The sequence below is a fragment of the Vanellus vanellus genome, assembly GCF_965231255.1.
Source record: "Vanellus vanellus genome assembly, chromosome: 6".
Taxonomy (NCBI): domain Eukaryota; kingdom Metazoa; phylum Chordata; class Aves; order Charadriiformes; family Charadriidae; genus Vanellus; species Vanellus vanellus.
This window is the reverse complement of record NC_138911.1, coordinates 34,932,837-34,957,089: the sequence shown is the minus strand read 5'-3', so window position 1 is coordinate 34,957,089 and position 24,253 is coordinate 34,932,837. Positions and strand designations below refer to the sequence as shown.

The 24,253-nt window shown below is 37.6% G+C and overlaps 1 protein-coding gene across 2 annotated transcripts in view; it reads left to right on the top strand.

Annotated features, from left to right (window-relative positions):
- Positions 1-24,253, top strand: part of GPHN (gephyrin) — a gene marked incomplete at its 5' end in the record, with an annotated part of 319,581 nt that overhangs the window by 204,174 nt on the left and 91,154 nt on the right. For both annotated transcript variants that reach the window (XM_082485919.1, XM_082485920.1), the window contains 3 exons: positions 4,717-4,989; positions 6,261-6,368; positions 12,741-12,875. In XM_082485919.1, the coding sequence (XP_082342045.1) occupies positions 4,717-4,989; positions 6,261-6,368; positions 12,741-12,875 (516 nt within the window). The remainder of the gene's footprint in view (positions 1-4,716; positions 4,990-6,260; positions 6,369-12,740; positions 12,876-24,253) is intronic.

Sequence of the window (24,253 nt, the reverse complement as noted above, 5' to 3'; positions counted from 1 at the left end):
ATTCGTATAACTGAATACACCATCACTCTCAGTCAGAGAAGATACAATTCCGGTCTGATGGAAGGTACTGTGTGACCAGGACAGCATTACACGTAATGCAAGAGAGTGCTTACTGTAGCAGGCAGTGCTAATGAAGAATCTCATGGTCTCTTACACTTTCTCCCTCTTCTCTAGTCAGCCTCTACCCAAATCCTGTGTTGTCTACAGCTTCCAAGAAAGCGTTCTTTTTCACAAAGAAGTAAGAGGAAGGTCTAGTGTACAGTAGACCTTGCTGAAGCATGAAGAATATTCCCAGTTTTGGTCAGCAAGAGGATAAAAAAAAGAAACATATCTTTTGGATATGGGTATCAGACTTTGCACCCTTCACACAGTTTGTTTTCTTCCTGCATTTTGTTCAGTTTGGACAGGGAAGTTAGGCTTTCTGGTTTTATTCATGCTTACTTTCTGACTGTATAGCTGAGAGAAACACAACCATCAGAAGGAATTTTTTTTGTGTGTTAGTAAGGCTTGATCGTTCCAGTGCTCACTCTTTCTGTGTAGTTGGCTGACAGATCCAGAAAAACAGCCGTCTCCACTCAAATACTGCTAAGCTGCATAGTGGGCTGTACAACCTGATACAAAACTGCTAAGGTAGATCCCCCATCAATCATGAGAACGTATTTCTCCAGGGCTCAGACTATGTCAGTGGCCTTGTTAAAAAATGTCTTTACCTCTGGCCTCTAACAAATGCGTACCTGGTAGTTTATCAACATCTTCTGAACCAGTAGTACCCTATCACAGAGGCCACAGTGCTAATGTGTTTGGCAGCACAGCCCTGAAGTCACTGTTGCTTGAAAGACTTATGTCTGGAGATAAATAAAGAATGTTTATGTGGGCTGTCACCTGGAAGTTGAAGAAATGTTTTGAATACCATTATCTTAAGCAGCCATCACAGGTTTTCAGATACGTTGTCTACATGTTTCAGTTCAAGGACTCAGTAGACCCTTCTATGATTCTGCCATTCCTTCAAGTGTTTTTAGGAAATCTAGTGAGACTCCGTAATTGCAAAGAAATTAAAAGCCTTCAAAACATGCAACAAGCATTGGAGAATGGTGGGGCAGGAGTATACCTACTTGAAAGTCTTACAGATACGAACGGGAAGTCATATGTATGTACATGTATTTAACATAGCAGTGGGCCACACATCTTAGAGAACTGGTGCACCAGTAAGAAGATTTTTTTCAGAACTCTATACTTCTTTTGTTGAATTATGAAAGAGATGAAATAGCCTACAATCTCTAATCATTTTTGTTGTGTTCAGTAGCACTCCTAACATGCTAGGTACAGAATAATTTGTCATTTTCTGCCCTGAGGCACTCAGACTGTGAAGATAGGTAAATTGTAGAAAGAGGTTGTGGAAAAGAAATGAAAAAATGTTAATAAGTGTTTTAACAATAGTTTGATATAAAGTAAGTAATAAAAAAGGTAGTTCTGCTGGAAAAGAAAAGGTCATATGATTTCATTATACAAGCAAGCTTTTTATAAACTGATGATTTATTTGCTCCTGTCATGATGATACTCTCTTCTGTCACAATTTATTTTAATATGAAACATCTTTAAAGTATCAGATTTCATCAAGGATTTTTAAGATGAATAGTAGAGAAAATTGTTCCATAAGAGACTGGATCTCAAGAACCAAATAGGATGAGTTGTTACCAGGAATGTCTCTCATTCCTCTCTTTTATGACTTGCTAATTTCTTTTCCAACGTATTAGTACAATCATAAAAGAAGCTTATATAAAGCTATGAAATTGCAGCAGTATACATATTTAATTAATAAAATGCAAAAATTAATAGAAAATAGCAGCAGTCTAAATGCTACATCTCAAAAATGGACACAATGTCAAACGTGTTCTCCAGAGAATCATGGAATCATAGAATAGTTTAGGTTGGAAGCGACCTTAAAGATCATCTAGTTCCAACCTCCCTGCCATGGGAGCTTGGGCCCCCTTCAGATACTGGAAGGTCTCTCCAGAGCCTTCTCTCCTCCCAGCTGAACAACCCCAACTCTCTCAGCCTGTCCTCACAGGAGACGTGCTCCAGCCCTCTGATCATTTTCTGTGGCCCTCCTCTGGACCTGCTCCAAGGTCCGTGTCTTTCCTGTGCTGAGGACTTCAGAGCTGGATGCAGTACTCCAGGTGGGGTCTCACTAGAGCAGAGCAGAGCAGAGGGGCAGAATCACCTCCCTTGACCTGCTGGCCATGTTTCTTTTGATGCAGCCCAGGATATGGTTGGCTTCCTGGGCTGCGAGCACACATTGCCGGCTCATACTGAGTTTCTCATGAACCAACACTCCCAAGTCCCCTTCCTCAGGGCTGCTCTCCAGCCATTTCCCGCCGAGCCTGTATTTGTGCTTGGGATTGCCCTGGCCCACGTGCAGGACCTTGCATATGGCGTTGTTGAACTTCATAAGGTTTGCACAGGCCCAGCTCTCCAGCCTGTCCAGGTCCCTCTGGATGGCATCCCTCACCTCCAGCATGTCGACTGCTCCATACAGCTTCGTGTCATCGACAGACTTGCTGAGGGTGCACTCAATCCCGGCATCCATGTCACCCATTACCGACCCCTGAGGAACATCAGTTGTCACTGATAGCTACATCTGTGTGGCATGTACCACTGAATCAGGATCTCTAAAGTACTTGCATTTTTGTGTTATTCTGGTCTGTTTTCTTTCCTTTCTGCCTTGCAAAACATATTTAATGTTATGAAAGAGGACAATGTGTGAAATTACCAGATGCTCATTGAAATCATTGGGTCTGTGGCAGTTTTCCTAGTAGTACTAACAGTTGCATATCACAATGAGTTTTACAAATAGCATGAGCTTTTAGAGTACTTACTGGGAGCCTGTTCATCAACAGTCAAGCCAACAAAGCTTTATTTCAGTGGTAGGAGTAGGGAACATGATTCTCTAATGAGTTACTCATTAATGTACTTTTTCATGATTATCGGTCAGTTCACAGATTGTTGTCCTTGTTTAGCACATACTTGAGATTACTTTTTACTGAAACTGATGGTTGTATGCTTCAGTATTTTAAAACGTTTTTAAAATAAAACTGTGGAGGCACAATAACTCTGAGGTTTGCATTTACATTAGATCCTACAATTCTTTATTATGTTTGCAAATATATTTTAATATATATTCATTATATACTGCATCTTACACTTATCTAGTTTACTCCAGTTCTTCAGAGTGCCAAATTGAATGTTTAAAGAATTTATAAATCTATGAAATAGTCTGACTTTTCATTTCTCTTAAGGGAGTGACTGCAAGGTGGGTTCTTATTTAGAAGCTTTGAAGAAATAGTGTTTGTGAGTCATGTGTTTGACTTACGAAGTGGTTTATATAAACTCTAGTAATTTCTGATGAGTGGTTTGCTCTTAATTTTGTTTACATAGTCATTTTTATTTACTGAAAATATTTGTTACAATATCTGTTTACAAAATGTTTATCATTATTTATTTTCTGGATACTCTAAAACATTAGAATACATTTTTAATAATCTTCCTTATGCTTGAAACAAAACCGAAAATGAAGTTCAACAAAAGGAGTAATGTCAGCTTTCTCTGGCAACTTGTATGTTCCCTAACTGCGCTGCCAGGGCAATTTATTCTTGTGACCCTGCCATCATTTTCCAGTAATGTGATGTTTATATGCATTCTGCTCAAATGACATTACTGAGGTGCCTGGGAGGAAGACGAGAGACGGTAGATTGAAGAAAGCAGTTTCCAGCTGGATAAAAAGAAAAGGGAAAAAAAATCAATTTGAGGGTAATTAAGCATTAGAACAGGTTGTCGGGAAGGTTTGTGGAGTCTCTGTTCTTGGATTTTTTCAAGACTTTATAGAACAAAGCCCTAAGCAACCTGTCTGAATTTCATACTGACCCTGATCTGAGCAGGAGCCTGCACTGCATGATGTCCTTAGGTTCCTCTTTGATTTGATGAAACACTAGCATATTTCAGCAGCAGAGGTAGCTATATATGTGTATGCCCGTTATGGAACAAGAACAGTTACACAGCATCTGTATTTTTGCTTTCTCCAGCCATATAAAATAAACTTTGTAATTGTGTTTAAGATCAAAGAGCAAGGAGAGGATTGAAAAATAGATTATTTATGAATAATTTTTTCTAAGTTACATAAAATCGTAATTAATTCAGTGTAGTTTGTCATTCTTCCCATGTATAGGATAAGTCCATGAATAAAAATGATATAATTCTATGAAAGTATAATTATGAAAACACTTATGAATTGCTCTCTAATTTTGAGGGAACATAGTAGGAATGATTTGAAGCTAATATCCCTGCAGGGATAGAGTTAATGTTTTTATTCTGCTTTTTTGTAGTATTCTGCCAACTGCTGTGAAATGGTTTCTGTATTATGTAGTCTTGAACTCTTGTTTCCTGAAGTTTTAATCCAATATTAGCTTAATTACAGTAGCCCTGTTGTACAACTTACTATATTCGCATGAAAAAAGGCAAAAATTTATAGTCCCCAGTTCTGGTTCTGAGTTTGTTTTTTTACCCTCTATGAGCAATTGCGTAGGGCATTTAAGGTTTTATTTATGGTCGGGTGAAAAGATACATCTAAATCCCGAATATCTTTTAAGAGTAAATCTGAAGAATCCCTACTTACTTCTGCAGGTAACTCTTCATAGTGATTTCTCTTCTTCTTGTGCATAGGAATGCTTTCAGTTTATACTGCCAGCCCTACCTCATGCCATTGATCTTTTGCGGGATGCCATTGTAAAAGTAAAGGAGGTACACGATGAGCTCGAAGATCTACCTTCACCACCACCTCCTCTTTCTCCTCCTCCAACCACCAGCCCTCACAAGCAGACAGAAGACAAAGGAGTACAGTGTGAGGAAGAGGAGGAAGAGAAGAAGGATAGTGGAGTTGCCTCAACAGAGGACAGTTCTTCTTCACATATAACAGCAGCAGCCATTGCAGCTAAGGTGAGTCTGGCTTGTTTCCCCAAGAGACCCTTTAGTTTCTATCTCAGGTACTTTCCACCAATATTAATTTGCATGTTAAGACTATACATTGATGTCTGTCTGGTCAAACAGATGTATTTTAGGTACGTTTTGTAGAAATACAGCTGCATAAAAATGAATCTTGTTTCGGTAGATGATCTCAAATTTCAGTGGGAGACATTGTTTATTATCTTGATGATAACATCCATTTTTATGGTACCGTTCTGATGTAACAGACATTTTTAGCGTTTTTTTTTTTTTTAATTCAAAGTGCTTACACACCTGAGCATGCAAGGTCCAGTAGGTGGCATATTAAGAAATCACAACAAAATGTTCTAAGCCATCATATCTGTTTTAAAAAGAAAATGTTGGTTTCCAAAAACATTGATAAAAAGTATGACAGAGGTAGCAGGTTAAGTAGTAAGCTATCCAGACTACTGTATTCCAGTGTGCATGTCTGCATACGAGATGTGAAATTCTGCTGCAAAACTAAATGTCATCACATTGTCTTACGGCATTGCTTTAACCAGTAGTCATAGATCAACATTACTCAAACCAAAACAATAAATTTGAGACTACAAAAGAAAAAAATTAGATAACACTTGCAAATTATTTCAGTTCAAATTTTAAATGTTATCCAAAGAAATATATTGTTTGAAGCAATATATATATATATTTACCTCAGTTTTATGTCTTCAGTTTTCAAATGGAAAGACAATGTATTCCTATGTGTTTGGAAAGGTTTTTTTTCCAAATTGCTTTGTTCTATATTTACTCCACAAACTGTGCTTTTAAGTCTTATTATGGGAATTGAAAGTCTAAGTAACTCAAAATTATATTAAATCATTTCTAAATCAAAGCAGCAACATTCTAACTCCAGAAATGTGAATTCAGGTCTGAGACATCTTGACATTTCTAAGACAGCTGCAGCTGGAGATCATCTCCTCTTGTACAGAAAATCCTGATTACATATATCTTTACAGGGATGAATTAAGGTAATTATCACTTGCAAGTTTCAGTTTTTATTAATGCAAATTTTAAATTGATTAATTTCTTTTGATGTAGGCAAAGATAAATAATATGTGCCATTTCTAAAGGCAGAAAATACCTGAGATCTAAACTGGCTGTGTTCGTATAAGCTTCGTATAAGCAGTGTCATGCCTGTTTTCACCTCATTCCCTTTCAGTCATTTGCTTGTATAGTTTCATGTTTCCCTGTCACTGTATTCATAGCTGTTATGTGTTGTGCATTAGAAGCATCCATCCTACACCAGTTCAGCTGTTATCATGGCAAAAGGTGAACAGCCCATCCCTGGTCTCATCAGTTATTGCCATCACGCAGCAGGCAGTGCAGGAGAACCGGTAAGAGACACTTCCAAGAGGCTTTTGCACTAACAGTAGCTAAAAATACACTGCCTGCCTCCTAGTCTACTGTGTGAACAGACAGTGTTACTTATTTTCTTCTAACAAGGAACATGCTACAGAAAATACTCTTTTTAAGATACAGGGCTAAACAAGGTAAAGTTTGTGTGCGTTGTCAGTTTGAATCATTTGGCTGCTGAGATATTCATGGCTATAAAGCCTGTGTTTCTGATTAGTCACGGCCTTTATCATCTAATATACTCAATAATTGAATATAACTAAAATGATCTCCTAAAAGTGTTGCTTTAGAGCTATGATATTTTGGTAACTTTTCCCCTTTCATTTGCCTTGCTTTGCTTCTTTCTCTCAGCAGTTTGTTTGTCAACATAATACAGTATTTGCACTGGGTGTTCATAGTTTGCTTTCATCACTTGCGGTTTCTCTCTTATTTTTGTGTTCTGTTTAGAAGTAGCCTTTTTCAGAAACAGAAGAAAAGAGGAGTCAGGATACAGCGGACTTATCATAAATTACTAGATTTTAGTGAATAGTAGGCAACTATTTCAATGAATGGTAGAAAGGCCTTAGTTTTTTTATAACCCAGAGGTTGTAACTCGGGCTCTAGCAAAATACTATATTTTCCATCTCCCAAAGGTTTAGTCTGGGCTTGAATCAAGATAGAATAATGGCCACAGTATCATCAGGAATGAAATGTAATTTACTGTATTCGTAACTGTAGGTTAGAGAAACCTGAGGAAGGCAGTTGGCCTAGAGAGACTTGTGCTGTCTGACCCGTTCATTCCATGTCAGCCAGCAAACGGGTGTAAGATCTTGGGAAAATATGTCACTAGATTTGATGACCAGAGGCTGCACTTTCTAGTTCCCTTAGGCAAATTGTCATTTAAACCATCAATTAAATAGTGTAACACCTCTGTATTTAAAACATGATGACCACGTCTCTTGAAAAGTCACTTAGAAAATGTGAAGGCTTTGAAGTTCACCCACCTGATGATAAAGCTATGCATGTGGACATACATACATACACACACATTTATTCCAGTAGTTTCATTTTTTTTTGAGTTGAGGTTATTAAACTAGAATTGGCACCATATTCTTCAGCATCAGTAAAACAGTGAATTCAGCCTCTCTGAAGCATGTCATTAAGCTGTCATCCAGGCTTCTGTGCCATTTTGCAAATTACTCTTGAGCTATTGTTTTATGCATTCTATAATCCAAGTCAGATTTTCAAACTCAGAGCAGGAAGTGGCTAGTTTTTCAGAAGGTTGTTGATTTTTTTAAAAAATATGTTTTTAACATATTTTTGCTCTTGTATAACAATCATAGTTGTTACCATCTACAGCTTGTTTTCTTAGTACCTCACCAGCACTGTCAATCTATTTTCCAGTCATGAGCAAAAGAGAATAAAGAGCTTATATCTTTTCCTTTTTCTCCTTCTTGTCAACGCTTAGTTATCTAATCTGAAAAAAAACCCAAATATTTAAACCAATATAAAAGTACTTCTGGAAAAGGTCATATCAGATAAAAATTTTAGAAGCAATGAGTGATGGATATGGTGGATATCTTTCTCTGTCACTTCATTTCTCATTCATTTCTTTCTCTGTCAGTATGTTACAACAGGTTTTCCCTCCAGCTAGTGCAAACAGAAACTATTTTCACTGAATTTGGAGTTTTATTGTACCCTGTTTAGAGTTTTGAAACCTCTACCCTGTATTAAATTTGTTTGAAACTGGCAAATGAAAAATTTTATGGGGAGACATCATAAATGCTTAGAGTGTGACTTTGTGAAAGTTTAAAAAAAAAATCTATCTACAACACAATCTATCCTGCCCTTCCCTATTGCAGATTTCCAGGCTCCAGGAAACAGAAATTTCTCATGTGTTTATCAACCTCTTTAACAGGGTTAACAAAAAGTTGCCTTGATTAGAGACATAGATTGCCTAAATTTAATTTTAAAAGGAAAAAAACTTATTAAATATAGCTGAGAAAAAAGAGACATTCTCCATATCACATAATATATATGTATAGAAATACCAATCGTATTCTATTGTTCCTTTCACTTCATGAACTGTGTATATCCATTATATTTTTTATATTTTTATGTTTATGCAGTACACATATTAATACCTTCTCTGAAATTAGCAGGTTGTAGTGGTTTAAAGAGAATGTTAATGTTGATTTTAGCAATACAACACACTGCTGTTGTGTTGGAGAATAAACCTCTTGAGAGCAAAATTTGTGAACGAACTTAATTCTCTCAGTAAGATTTTGTGTCTGCGAAAGCTAGCAAGCTGAAACTTAGAGTTCAAGATAGGTTTATATATGGATTGTGTTATGGCAATTGTATTTTCTGTAAAGGCAGTGATTGGGGAATAATTCTCATTGAAATGAAATGCCTGTAACCATCTTCTCCCTTTATCTTAAACTTCCTTTTCTGATAAATGTCCTGGCTGAAATTTTACTTAAATTTTCATTTTCTCACAGGCAAAAAGCAGCACTTCACATGCTGTTCAATGGAGACTGGAATTGTCTCAGTCACTTTGTTGCAGAGAGAGTTTTTTGGTCTGATTGATGGATATGGTGGATAGGGAAAAAAAACAACCCACAGTTACTTGCTTGAAGGGGATGAAACAATATGTAATATATGGTTACTCCAGAGTAAACCCGGGGAGAACTGGATCATGGTATTATTTGCACAAGCAATATTGTATTTGTATTGTGGGATCTTAGAGTATATGAAAGAGGTAATGGACCCATACACAATCATATCAAGATGCATGCAGCTTTTTATCAGAGGATTGTAAAGAAAAGGTGTCTTATTTGAAGACTTAAAGCTATTCCTTCTTTTATTGTGTCTTCTTTTATTTTATGCCTTTATCAAAACGTAATTTTTTGCTGTATTGTCCTTGTCATGGAGATAAAAATGAAGCATTAAAAGTTGTAGATAGTATTGGAGTTATGCCAACGTAAAACTTAGGGATGTCAGCCTTTTTTTGTGTTTAACGTATTTAAGATGGGATTTCAGGAGAAAAAGAAAACAAAAGGGAAATGGTGCTTCTGACATGGACCTGTTGGAGCAGGTCCAGAGGAGGGCTACAAAGATGAGCAGAGGGCTGGAGCACCTCTCCTCCCCACCTTTCCTGTAGGTCCCCTTTAGGTACTGAAAGGCCACTATAATGTCTCCCTGGAGGCTTCTCTTCTCCAGCAAACTCTCTCAGCCTGTCATCTAGTCCAACTTCCCCTGCAATAAGCACATACATCTTCAACTAGATCAGGTTGTTCAGAGCCCCATCCAACCTGACCCTGAATGTTTCCAAGGATGGGACATCTACCACCACTCTGGGCAACCTGTTCCAGTGTTTCACCATGCTCATCATAAAAAATACCTTCCTCATATCTAGTATAAATCTACCCTCTCGTAGTTTAAAACCATTGCCTGTTGTCCTATTGCAACAGGCCCTGCTAAAAGGTTTTGTCCCCATCTTTCTTACAAGCCCCCTTTAAGTACTAAAAGGCTGCAATAAGATCTCTCTGGACCTTTCTCTTCTCCCAGCTGAACAACCCCAACTCTCTCAGTCTGTCTTCATAGGAGAGGTGCTTCAACCCTCTGATCATTTTTGTGGCCCTCCTCTGGACCTGCTCCAAGGTCCGTGTCTTTCCTGCGCTGAGGACTCCAGGTGGGGTCTCACCAGAGCAGAGCAGAGGGGCAGAATCACCTCCCTTGACCTGCTGGCCATGTTTCTTTTGATGCAGCCCAGGATATGCTTGGCTTTCTGGGCTGCGAGCACACATTGCTGGCTTATGTCCAGCTTTTCATCCACCAGTACCCCCAAGCCCTTCCCCTCAGGGCTGCTCTCAGTCTCTACATTCCCCAGGCCTGGGTTGCCATGACCCGGGTGCAGGACCCTGCACTTGGCCTTGTTGAACCTTGTGAGATTCATGTGAGCCCACTTCTCAAGCTTGTCCAGGTGCCTCTGGATAGCATCCCTTCCCTTTTCTCAGGTATGTCAACCACACCACTCAGCTTGGTGTCATTTGCAAGCCTGCAGAGGGTGCATTCGGATCCCACTACCTATGTCATTGATGAAGATATTAAACAGCACTGGTCCCAATACAGACCCCTGAGGTACACTACTTGTCATTCATCTCCATCCATTCATTGAACTATTGACCACTACCCATCAAATCCATATCTCTCCAATTTAGAGGGAAAGATGTTATGAGGGACCGTGTCAAATGCCTTACAGAAGTCCAGGTAGACAACATCCATGGCTTTTCCCTTGCCCACTGATGTAGTCACTCCATCATAGAAGACCACTAGGTTGGTCAGGCAAGACTTGCCCTTGGTGAAGCCATGCTGGCTGTCTAGAATTACCTCTCTGTCCTCCATGGGCCTTAGCATAGCTTCTAGGACAATCTGTTCCATGATCTTCCCAGGCACAGAGGTGAAGCTGACAAGTTGATAGTTCCCAGGGTCCTCCTTTCTATCCTTTTTAAAAATGGGTGCAATGTTTCCCTTTTTCCAGTCACCAGGAACTTCACCTGACTGCCATGACTTTTCAGACACATAGAGAGTGGCTTGGCAACTACATCAGTCAATTTCTTCAGGACTCCTGGATGCATCTTGTCAGGTCCCATAGACTTCTGTTTGTTCAGGTTCCTCAGGTGGTCACAAACCTGATCTTCTTGTACAGTGGGAGGGACTTTGCTACACCAGTCCCTGCCTTGAGGTCCATCCACTGGAGAGGTGTGGGGAGAGAGGTTGCCAGTGAAGACTGAGACAAAAAAAATTGTTGAATACCTCAGCTTTCTCTTTGTCTCTTGTTACCAGTCTGCCAGTTGTGTTCGTCCATTTGTCAGGGGTACACTTTCCTAGCTGGCCTTCTAATACATTGTGTGGGGAAAAAAAAAGATTCAATTTTTATTTTTCCCTTCAGAATGCATTTTTAACCAAGTGTTGGCTTTGGATGGTGGTTTCTCATGCTTTTACCTGTACTCCCTCCACAGAAGCCTGTAGCTTTTGCAGCACAAAACTTACATCAAGAGTTTTTATAACTGTAATAGCCTTCAATGCACGGAATGAAAAGTATTTACTCACTGCGTGACATTTCTTATGAGAAATTTTCTAACTGCATGACATTTCTTCAAAGGGTTTAAGTCATTGCTAATAAATGGTTTTCTCTTCAGAATGTTGTCACCTAGTTAGAGAATTCTTCTCCTCCAGGAGAATTCTGCCTCCCTTCATGCCACAGTAGAAATCACTGTTGGTCATAGTTGGGCTTGAAACAGAGCCTTAAGAGGACAAACTTTACTTTCTTATTATTTACTGTCATAGTATGTCAGATTCGTAGGTTTTTCAGGACAAATTGTGTGTTCTGTGCTACTTCAGTTAGAATATGATTTTATATATTTGCTAGGTATTTGTTACTGAAATTATGAGAACATACCGTTAACCATTGCCAGCACTGGCAATGTAGGGTCCTGCATCTGGGCAGAAACAACCCCAGGTTCCAGTATAGGATGGGGAGCTACCTGTTAGAGAGCAGTGTAGAGGAAAGGGACCTGGGGGTCCTGGTGGACAGCAGGATGACCATGAGCCAGCACTGTGCCCTTGTGGCCAAGAAGGCCAATGGCATCCTGGGCTGTATTAGAAGGGGGGTGGTTAGCAGATCGAGAGAGGTCCTCCTTCCCCTCTACTCTGCCCTGGTGAGACCGCATCTGGAATATTGTGTCCAGTTCTGGGCCCCTCAGTTCAAGAAGGACAGAGAGCTGCTGGAGAGAGTCCAGCGTAGGGCAACTAAGATGATTAAGGGAGTGGAGCATCTCCCTTATGAGGAAAGACTGAGGGAGCTGGGTCTCTTTAGTTTGGAGAAGAGGAGACTGAGGGGTGATCTTATTAGCGTTTATAAATATATAAAGGGGGAATGTCATGAGGATGGAGCCAGGCTCTTCTCAGTAGCAACCGATGATAGGACAAGGGGTAATGGATTCAAGCTGGAACACAAGAGGTTCCACTTAAATTTGAGAAGAAACTTCTTCTCAGTGAGGGTGACAGAGCACTGGCACAGGCTGCCCAGGGAGGTTGTGGAGTCTCCTTCTCTGGAGACATTCAAAACTCGCCTGGACGCCAACCTCATCTAGGTGTTCCTGCTCCGACAGGGGGATTGGACTAGATGATCTTTTGAGGTCCCTTCCAATCCCTAGCATACTGTGATACTGTGATACTGTGATACACTGCATATGAGGAGGTATGCAAATCGAAGAGTGGGGTATTCCTACGTTTTTGATGTAAGGTTTTGAGTAAGTTTTAACTACAGTATATTTTTTACTATTAATTCTCTCTCTCTTCTTTTTAAGATTCCAGATTCCATCATCTCTCGTGGTGTTCAGGTGCTCCCACGTGATACAGCCTCCCTCAGTACTACTCCTTCAGAATCTCCTCGTGCCCAGGCCACCTCTCGTCTCTCCACTGCATCCTGCCCAACACCAAAAGTAAGTACATTTATGCCTTGCAAGCTCCATGCCCAGACGTATAATCTATCAGACTAATGTATTGCCTCTGCTGAACAAGGTTGGTTCGCATGCGAGAGTTGTATCATTCTAAGTAATAGATGCAAATAAATAATATAAAAATAAAATGCAAGACAGTATAGTTTATTCCATGTGTACTGTTGCACAATTTAATGTGTGGGTCCACGAACACATTATGGTTACTGAAGTTTCATGTTGTCTCTTGCAATATCAAACATGAATATGAAGTTGTTAACACCTTGAATGTCTTCAGTATCCCCAGGAACATAGATAATCCTGCCACTGAGTAACAACATTAAGCAAGTAGTATTTTGTCAACAAAATGTATGTGCAAATTACTAGCCTGGGCTGGGGCAGTTCTGTGCCCCACTTTATTATTGTTTGGTTTAAGACACTTTCAAACCAACTGGTTTTGCTCAAACTTAGATATTTGCTGCCTGACATTTGGAAACAAAAACCAGCCTAAATTGAATAGAAAGAAAGTTTTAATGCCAACCTTGTGGGTTTATTATTCAGTTCTTACTGATTATGCTGTACTATTTAAGCATTGAGGTGAACTCTAGGGTGTTCTCTTTTTATCAAACGTTAAATAGCATACATCAAAAACTAAGTAAATTGACCAGTGGCAAGGCCTGTAATGTTTACCTTCCGCAGGGTTCCTTTCAGCAGAATAAAACTTTCTGAATTAGCTTTGTGTGTTGACATCACAAAGATCTTTCTGTGGCACCAGATGCTGACATACTAATAGACCCATAGCAGATGGCAAACAATAACATTCTTCCTCATCTAATTCATGATCCTTGAAGATTATTCTGCTTGCTAAAGTGATTGCCAGCATCTGCTAGTTCTTCTTTCCTGCTGTCTCATTCTTTTCTGTCAGCAAACAAGATTTATTGGCAACCACCCATAGAAATGTTTTGGTTTAGCCTATGCAGTTCTCACCTTCACTGTGAATCAAAATTATTCTGGTGGACAGCATACTTGAACTTCATTATATAGTCTACTTTTCTTAAGAAGGTGTTCAGTGAATTCTACCTGCAAGCATCTCCTTCATTTTTTTTGCTAAAAAATTGTCACTTGTCTGATGGCTTAAAAATAAAAACTTGGAGCTTATTTCATTAGAACACTCAGAGCAGAAGAGCAATATGAAACAGAGAAATGGCACTGGGTTTTATGCCTGTTGACAAAACAAAAGTGTCCAAAGAAAACCAAAGGAGACCAGGCATAAAAACAGAGACAGCGCTTTTAAGAAATAGCTCTAGATGAAGCCTATATATTTTCAGGAAGGTTATCACAATGGGAAGGAGCAAAGCTTATCTGTTGTGAAGCGGAATGCACTCTAGACTATCTTCAAAGATTTAGAGATTACAGAAGAAAACTACAAGAACTTTGGAACAAATTAAAAATCTGAAACTCTTCTTTGGGAAATTAGTTGAGATGAGCTCTTATCATAATTGGATCATGCTTTGGTATTTCATGTTAAGCTATATTTTTCATGTATTACTGCAAAATCAGATTTTGTTCAAAATGTGTGAGACCACACCACTTTTATTACAGAAATTGCCATGCAACATCTAGCTAGTCTCGCTTTTCTGTGATGTCTTTCAAAAGTGGAGGGTACAAGCTGATATAGGGGAATATCTAGGAAAACCCAACTGGAAAATAAACTAGAAGGGTGATCTCATCTGTTCCTATTACCTAAGGGTTGGATTTTGCACAAAAGTATAAGCTTCTTTGCCACTTAGAGAGCTCTTGGTTCATTTTACTTATTACTTAAAAAAAAACAAACAAACAAAAAAAAAAAAACAAAAAAAAAACCCAAACCAACAAACAAACGAACTACTCATTATCTTTTTGTTCAGTCCTTTTCAGTACCCTGAAGTTCCCAAACATCATCCGAAGTTCTCAGAAATACAGTATATTCATATTCTTCAAGATTGTCAATATGTCTAAATGTCTTCACTTTCTGTGTTTTTCCTTCTGGATCCTGGCTTTCCAATAACGCAGTTTGAATTAAATTTACACTGGACCTCTCGATCCACACAGTAGTGAGAATAAAGATAAATTGTACTTCAGCATCCAGTTGATACTTCAGGGTGGGTTTTTTTTCTTTAATCTGCAAGTGTGTATCTCTTCAATATTTTCATTTACTGGTTTAGGAACTCATTTCGGGGCTCCAAAACATGTATATATGAAATGAAACAAAGGAGAGGAAATTTCAGGAAAAAAAACAACTTAATTTTCTTTGATTATACATATTGTTTGGAGTGGTGGTCTAGCCGTGGAGCTAGTGGCACTATATTTTCTTGTCAATTACATATTCCAGTTTATTTTGTTGTACCATTTTCTTGTTGTATTTTTTTTGTCCTAAATGTACATAAACCCTTACATCTCTCTTACTGAATTTGCTGAATAGTAGAAAGTTGTGCGTGTGTCTCAGAAAAAAAATATCAATCTTCTGCAATGACGGGAGCATCTCTGTTGAATGAATGTAAGTAGCAGGTATGCATGGCGGGGATATTGGAGAGAAGGTATGGGAGAGTGCATTACTAGAACTCCTGATTGATATGTTAGGAGAAGTCTTTACCTTTTCATAATTACATTTTGGAAAACCTAATGTTGTTTATATACACACACATATCATGTATACAAAATACAACATTTCATTTTAAATTTCTTTACTGTTTACACTTTATGTTCCATGTTTTCTGAAAATCTATTTCTAACAGAGTAGTAAATGATGAATATTGAGTTTGAACCTGTGTATTTCAATCAATCCTCAAAAGTTTAATTCCCTGATAAAAGAACTAATTACATTTTTCACTGTAGCCCTTTGGGAGGTCAGCACTTATCGAGACAAATTTCCAGTGGGACTACTCTATCATTAGGTAGATCCCCAAAACTACACAAACTTGCTTTTGTTAGCTTTTAATAAATCTCTGTAGAGCACCTTCCTTGTTCACTAAATTGCACTTGAGTTCCAAGTAAGATCTACTGCAGCTCAAAGAGCATTTAAACCATATTTATAGTAGATGGATTCAGGTATAGAGGCAATCTTAAGTTTTACTCAGGGGAAGACTGCACTAACAGTCCTCCCCTTTTCAGTCATTCAACCATAAAGTTGATAGTGATTGTGACAGATATTTTTATCTTCTACAATATAGTTTTGGTCTTTTTAAAGTTTTACTGCTGTCTCAACAAGGTTAGGTGAATTTACTGAATACTCGCATGACAAAAGTTTAGGATGATACAATATGGCTTGCAAGTTTTCCTTGTCATTTCCAGTAGCTGCTCAGATTCTGAGATGTTACTATATTTTTTTTGTATGTTTGTGGTTGGCGTTTTCATGAAGTTAAATGCAATATTCTTTTTGGATACGAAAGCAATGCACTACTTAGTATAAAATAGCTTTTACAAATATGGAGAAATTTTTTTATGTTTGCATTAATGTTGAATCTTGGGGCTTTTTCAAACTTACAGTATAAAATTTTAGATCTATAACTTCAGATAGTTTAAAAGAATATATCTAGTGCAAATGACTGAGTCAGTCCTTCAAACTTCTCATTTTGTTCCACTTTTAGGGAGATGATATTAGTATAAAAGAAAATTACAGCCTTCAAGTTGAAGTCTTCACTTCTCCCATACATAAATGACGTAATCAATATTTAATTTTTGGCAATGTTGTGTGTCAAAGTCAAATGAAGCAGATATAGAAGACCAAGGACAGGTTTTAAATTATCACCAGGAATACATTTCAGTGACAAGAGGTGTTCAAAGTATTTCACTTTGCGAGATCATAAGTCTCATTGATGTTCAGTTCTTCCACTTCAATGTGCAAAGTTTCTTTTGGTGTTACCTTTGATCATGAAGGCTCCTAAGGAACTTGTTATACTACTTTTAAGATGAGACTGTTTTTTTCTTTTTCGATCTTGCTACTTCATTCCTAACACTCCTTATATTCTGCTTAAGAAAAAGTCTCTCTCTACTTTACTTGCTGGTTATCTGTCCCTTCCCTAGCTATGCATTTTTTAGTTACACTGAATCAGACAAAACCCTCGGTGGTGGTAAGTTACATCCTTATGTGTTTGTAGTTGTGATAGATAGCTTTTAATTCCTACGTGAGAAAAGTATATAGGCTTTATCTTACAGCTAAAATGAGCAAGCAAGGCTACTTTTCGGAAGTTTCTTAGTTTCTAGCAAAACGGTAATCTCATCTATCCACTGCTCCATCCACTGCTTCTTTGTACAATAGTATGTTTAATTCTGCTAGTTGATAACTTTCTTTAGCTGTCTCCTATTAAGAGCTGTTATCTTTATCATTTGGAAGTTGACATGCACCTAAAGACCTAATATCCCTAACATAAAAAGTATGATAGTTGTAATTTATGTAAGTGTTTCAATTGCAGAGAATTTCTGAAATGAAAAAGTCTAGAAAAATACATTAAATTATTACTGTGGCAAAAGATTTTTTTTTATCTCAATCGTCTTTCATGCTTGCTACCAATGAAAAATGATGCTTTGAACACCTTCTGTCGTAAATCATGGCTTTAATATTGAATGTGCACATTGCTGCAAGTTTTCCACACAGTCAAATGAGTTACAAATTAATGCTAAACGTAATTATCACTTGTGTTTTCAGTCTAGTGTTGTGACTTTTATTATCCAACTACTATGTGAAACAATGACATCAGATGGGAGCAGATAGACTTGGGAAGATGCTTTTGTATCAATTATTGTTATAAATTTTTCAGTAGAAATATCCAGTATTTTTCAGTAGAAGAAAGATCAGGTTGCATACCAGATCTTAGTTAATAATAAGATGCTGATGTGGCAAGTTGTAGTTTTATCTGTAGGGTAGATATTTTGTATACATTGAGTGTGTTAAATTTTATATTTGTTATCTTGATTCCTACTATTTCCTCTTAAGGTGGTCATCAAGGTGAAAACAATGTGGCAATTATATGAATACATTTTAAAATTTGTATGCATACACTGAATTCCCAAGTGAAGTTTTTTATTTTTTATTTATTAAGTTTGCATATGTTATAGTTTTTTCTACCTCAGAACTTGCTTGAGTAACAAGCAAATGTTTTGGCACAGCTAATTAGCTGTGATAAGGTTGAGGAGCATGGAAAAGTGGACAGGATGTTTTAAATTGTTAGGATGACCTAGGTAGGTAAAATCACACTCTGAGCACTGCAGGGTTTTCTTGCTTTTTCTTGTAAAACATGTAGCTGTTTATAGACACATGGGCTTTGTTAGATATTTGACCCTGCTAAAAATTCCGGTGTTTTCTTGGTTATTTCTGGGGTTTATTGCCTCTTAATTTTTTTCAGTGCTTATTCCAGGACCGCAAAAAATTATATTTAGTGAAAAGAGCTGCTGAGAGAATGTACATTGGAGTAGGAAGTAGCCAGTGTTGCCTTAAGATGAGGTAACCCGCTTACTAACGCACATCAATCTACTGTATCCTCCCAGGTTCTCTTCAATACAGTGCAGTAGTGGTTTTCAAATCAATTACTAATTAAGGTACTAGAATAGTTTCCATATAATCATTGCCTTTTTTCCTCATTGTTGAAAGTGTATTGTCCTGGCAAAACATATGGATGATTGAGTCCTAAGAAGTCTTATTTTTAGTTTACATTTTGGTTAAAACCCCTGCTTGTTGTTCGTTAAAAACACTAAATGACACTGCTTAAGAAGTGAGATGTCGTAACTACTAAAGAAGCAGCTTGGTATGCTTGGGATATCGGGGGAAAAAAAAACCACAAATACATCATAAATAATCAAAGCAAAATAGACTCATCAACAGGTCTCTGGAGAGGCAGAATAAAGACTTGTGTCATCAAGTTTAAGCTGAACATTGAATTTCAGTAGAGGTACTTATCTGACTTAGCTTTATTTATTGAATATCTGTTTTTCAAGTAGCACCTTATTCACTGGTAACTGGAGCCTGTATTGCATAGTATAGCAGTGCCAAAATCCAGTTCCCTTCCTTGTCTCATGCCCAAGAACTGTTAATAGCTGGGCTAAAGAAGGATGTTAGAGTAGTTGTGAATTGTCTACCTATACCAATCCAGACCATACAGAACAAATATCGAATTCACAGAATCAGCTACTTTTCCAGACCTCTTCTATACTGAATCATATGAAGAAGCGCTAATGTCCACAATTTCCCTACATTTCTCTTTCTTAGTAACCTGTTGGTATTTTATTAAGCTACAGAATTCCATTCTTTTCCCGAGTCTAGTGAAACTTTCAAACATGTCAGAAATAAGCTTCTCAGTCTGTGTGTTTTTCAAATTCTAATAACTTCAGTTTGGCGTTACTTTAAGAAAAGGAAAAGATGTGCATTATTCTCACATTAGTTTCCCTACACACACCTTTTCAGTTCCTATCCAAAATAAATCTCTGGTTTGAATTCTAATGTATCACAAGATGAGGGTTTTGACGTTTGTTTTAGTTTGGTTCTTTCCAAACAGCAATGTAGTTACATCTGTCTTTCATTCAGTTTCTTATTTTAGAAATTACTGGGAGTTCACCTCTTCAGAAATACTTACTGGCTCCATTTTCAATATATCTAGTTCTGCTCTAGTCACCGATGCTTGCTGTTGCTGCCTGGTGATTGTTTTGGTGTCTTGCTGGAGCTGGCCTCTTGGAGCAATATTGACTTCCCATCTCCATTCATTCGCTTTTCATTCGGAATATTAGTTCTTATTACCTGTGCCAACTTATTTATTTTTGTTTCTTCCTGCAATATGGTTTCAAGAGTAAAACTGTGCATCTGTGCGCTGAATTTTGATACAGCCATATGTTCTGTTTGTAGGAATTTGGTTTTCCTCTGCTCCTCTTTTTTAACATCTCAGTCACTGCTAATCCGTAATTTCAGCCATTCATACATTAACCTGATCTTAATCAACAGCTCAGGTATGTGCAGGCTTGCTTCTGTTCCTTCTCTGACTATTGACATAATAAATAATCCTCATCGTTTATTGCTGTAATCTTTTTTTGATAAAAGGATCAGAAATTTCAAAAATGTACTTGCAAGGATAGACAACGTTCCTCTTTCTTCTAGTTGTTTCTTCCTTAAATAATAAATAATGTAGCGACTGTGTGGCAAAATTCAATGCCAGATATTATAGAAGAGGTAGGTGATGTTATTTTAAAACCAAAAGGATTTCAGTCACACTTTCATATCTACATACGCAAGAGCACAAAGATACATCCATTCAGTAGTCTGTCCAGCATTCAGACATCTGTATATAGGTATCCACCTGGTCTGGTCAGGATTTCTTGAAATGATGTATACTATCAAGTCCTCCACAACTATCAGGTCCTCCACAACTTCTCTAGGTTTCTTCTTACGCTGGTATCCATTAAGGCAGTGTTTGGATGTGCCTTTTATACTCTTTAGGAGCTGACAGTTAAGGGGATATTTGTACCTCCATCTGGTTCTACCTCTTGAATTAATAAGATTTGCTTGCTGTTCATTCCAATGTCACCTCTCTTGTGGCTCAACTCTTTGTTTTGCTCTGTAAATCATTTTAGGTTGTCTGGTTTTACTGATTGGGTATCCTCAGAAGCTGCATGAAGTTCTGTGAACTAAATGAACTACTAATTTGCATGCCATCAACAGGTTTTTCTTATGTGCCTTCTGCTATGCTTTCTGGTGCTTCCACATCCATACATTTCCATTTTTTTCTCTCCCACTCCTAACGTATCTGTTATTCAAGGAGTATTGTTGTGCAGAAGCCTATATTAGCTTGCTATTGAAGCTACTTGCACGTCACATCCTGATATCATATCATGCTTCTACAGATATGCAGTATAATAATGTTCCATTTCCATGTACATATGCAACCCAAAGTGCTGTAAAAAGTGGTGGTAGTCTAGCAGCAGCAAGCAGTTATGTGTTCACAGAAGCTAAAACTGAAATTTAGACCAGGAAAACTATTTCAAGGCATGCATGTTCCCGTGATTAATGTATCATCTGCAGTAAAAATTCACTGGAGTAAATGTTCACTGGTTCCATCGCAGAAGTAGGTAGTATCTACCTGATGCAAGATGTGAGAGAGAAGCAAGAATCTAAAGCACAGACATTGCTTTTCGCATGGATAATGTAAATATGGAATTGCCTTCAAGTTTTAGGTTCTTTAGCGAGTGTACTAGTGGTCCCTGAAGTCCAGTTTCACCTTTGAAAAGGTTTTTAGGAGGTAAGGGAGTTAAAAGTAAAAGGCACCTCCTGATTCTATGAATCTTACCTCCTATTTTGGGCAATATCTAGTATTATATAATTTTGTAATGTATAATACCATCTGAGATTGGCAAAATAAAAAAGTTTTCCCGTCTGTGTGGCTGTCTCCATCCTTGTTTTAGAATCTCACTCTCTCATTGGTTAGTCTCCACTTGGTTGCCTTTGTGCCACTGTTGGCCTTTTAACTTAAATAAGGCCAATCTTTTCTTGATCATGTATTCTTTCCTCAGATAGACTTATAAAGGGGAGGCATCGAGACTTTCTGATTCCATTTTTATGAATTAACTAAGTCAAACACCTTCATTGTCATCCATGTAAAAAAGACTCCTTCAAAACTCTTTTCCTGCATTTGTTGTAGATTTCACCTTCCTTGGAGTGATCAAAACTGTGTTTCTGCTTATATGAGATTTTACTGGTGCTGTGTACAATGGATTTATAACCTCTGTCTATTTTCCAACTGTTATGTGCTTGCCCGGGTAGCAAAGATGCTCGTTAGTTCAGAATTTTGTGTACAATTTCACTCCATTTCTTTTACAGCAATCTTCAATGTTATCAAATACCTGCTGATGAGATTACTTCAATATTCTGTAATGATGATGCCTCACATATTTACCTGAGAGCACTCCTAACTTTTGTGTCAAAATAGTCATTGAAAACACTAGATGTGGTCAGTTTCTACATCACTCATCTGCAACCTGTATTCATAACTTCTCTTCCACCTGTTCCTCTTTCAACAAAATATATTGTTACTTCCAACTAGCAATTTCCTTGCCCTCCCAACAGTTCTATTTTTGCTTCTATACATCCTGTACATTTCATCTGTTTATAAGAGCTGTTGCCTCATCAAAAGTCATACAGCTGTATACTAATTCTTATTGATTACTATGCCTTTGTTCCTATAGCGTGTATTATTATCCTTAACCAAAATTCAGGCAAGGTATTATTTTTCATTGCCTAGTTTACCATTGATATCTTCCCAGCCTCAAATGATAGCATTTCTACTTTACCTTTCTCTGTTTGTATGTTTAAGGAATCTTTTACTCCTAGTTTTAAACTCCTTTAATTCCATTTTATACTTAACAATTTCTTATGCAAAATACTGTCTTTTATTTTCATGTCTGCAAGGCTCTCTGTCTAGACCTAGTAGCCTTCTTGGCATGTTTTTTTGTTCTTCTCCACTCAAGAAAACAGAGCCAAAGTATTTCAAGAATTTATTTTGGCTGTCTGTCAAAGTATCTTCAGTTAGAATGGTACTTTTGCAAAAGGCTGGTGAAAGGTGGTCTCCCTTGGTAGATAAAACCGTTGTCCGATGATGCAGAAAAGTATATTTTTCAAGATCAGTCTTATTTGGATTGAGTACCTGTTCACTTTGGATTTGTGGCATCCATATTAAAAAGACTTCTCATCTGAGAGCAAATCTATCGTCATTTAGTCAAGCAATTAAGCAATTTCATTATAGTATAAAACTGTGAAGTCATTATTGGTTTGATGTGATAACAAAAACAACTATCCAAGAAATTAGTTATCTAAAAAACAGATTGAGCCTGAATGCAAAGCTCATATAGACACTCTGGAATGTGCGTGGTTTTGCATGGGGCTTATAAGATACCTTCTACAAGATGTAGGAGACATAGACTTTATCTCAATTTTGAGAATTTTTTATAACAACTCTTTTATATCAAAGTCTTGTTTCTGGTATCTTTTTTGCCCAAGCAGATAGGCTTTCTCTTTTACAAAAAGCTAGTTCTCAGAATCATGTTACCCTTGCATTTGTAGGTCAGCACAGCGATGCGTCAAATGTGAATATAGTAATTCGTCCGTTTGTCTTTCCAAGAAAGAAGAGACAAGATGTTGTCTTTTAGGACTTAGCCTGAGCAATTGCTATCAGAATTTGAGAGTTTCGTTCATTAAGTAGATTCTTGCATCATAGCGATTACCCAAGTTTTTAAACCGTAGCTATTTTTAGCAACCCCCAAAGCTTTTGAGAAGAAGGTACAAGATGCTTTCTTTTTAGTATTCTTCTGCCAAGTTCCCTTGCATTATTTTCTGGCTGGAAAAGGAGAACACTCATCCTACTTAGTATGGGGCCTAATGCTCTCACTCACACTTATTGGTGTGTAATCCTCATTCTGTGCCTCTCTGTTCCTCAGGGTGATTTTGAAAAAAAAAAAAAAAAAAATCTGTACATATGTGTGTATGCATAGTCTCTTATCACAGCTGAGCCTAGGTACTGTGCAACCATACCAGAGGAGTATGTGTGCACTATGTCAATGCTGCTTTACTTGCTCTTTTGGTGTGGTTCCACTCTACCTGTTCTAAAAGTGCAATGCATGACTGTTCAGAGTACCTCAAATGAACAGTAGTCATTAAGCAATGAGAGGAGGGAAGCCCTATTTATCCAGACACGTTGGAAAACATCATTATAATCCTTAACATACCGAGTCCATTCCATTAAATAGATCTGTTAAATTGTAACAATCACTAAACATCATCAAACAGTACTAGGAAATGAGAAAACAAAAGGGATGGAAAAGGTAATGTTTTTTAAAATCAAAAAAACAGTTGTCAATCTTTTGTCCAGCCTTCTCATAAACAGCCCTTCTGAATTTGTTAATACAGTTCATCCTGTTAAATTCAACTTCTTTGTCTGCTTACCCCTCTGATTACCTCCTTTCTCACAATGTATGTTAGAAGCCCTTTATTTTGTAATGTAAGGCTTAGGTCAATGCTTATCCAACTCCGTATTCTGGACCTGCAAGGAGAGTTTAGTATGTGCCAAGTGCATTGACTGTGTTTGAGAAAATTCTTACTTAGTTGTGCCACTTTTTGTTTAGTAAAATATTAATCATAGGTTGTTCTCCTTGTTTTAATTTTCTACGTACAACAGGAAAAGGGAGAAGGCACTGTAGTGCTCCAGGGAATCACCCCATATTGAACATCAGCAATCAGTTTAACTAGTTTTGTTTGTTCTGTGAAGAGATTGTGTAAGAAAATAGTATTTTTTTTTCTACATTTCTGCCTTTGTAAAATTAATGAACTGTAGCCTGCAAATCATGAAAAAATCTGATGACGTATTAAAACATGA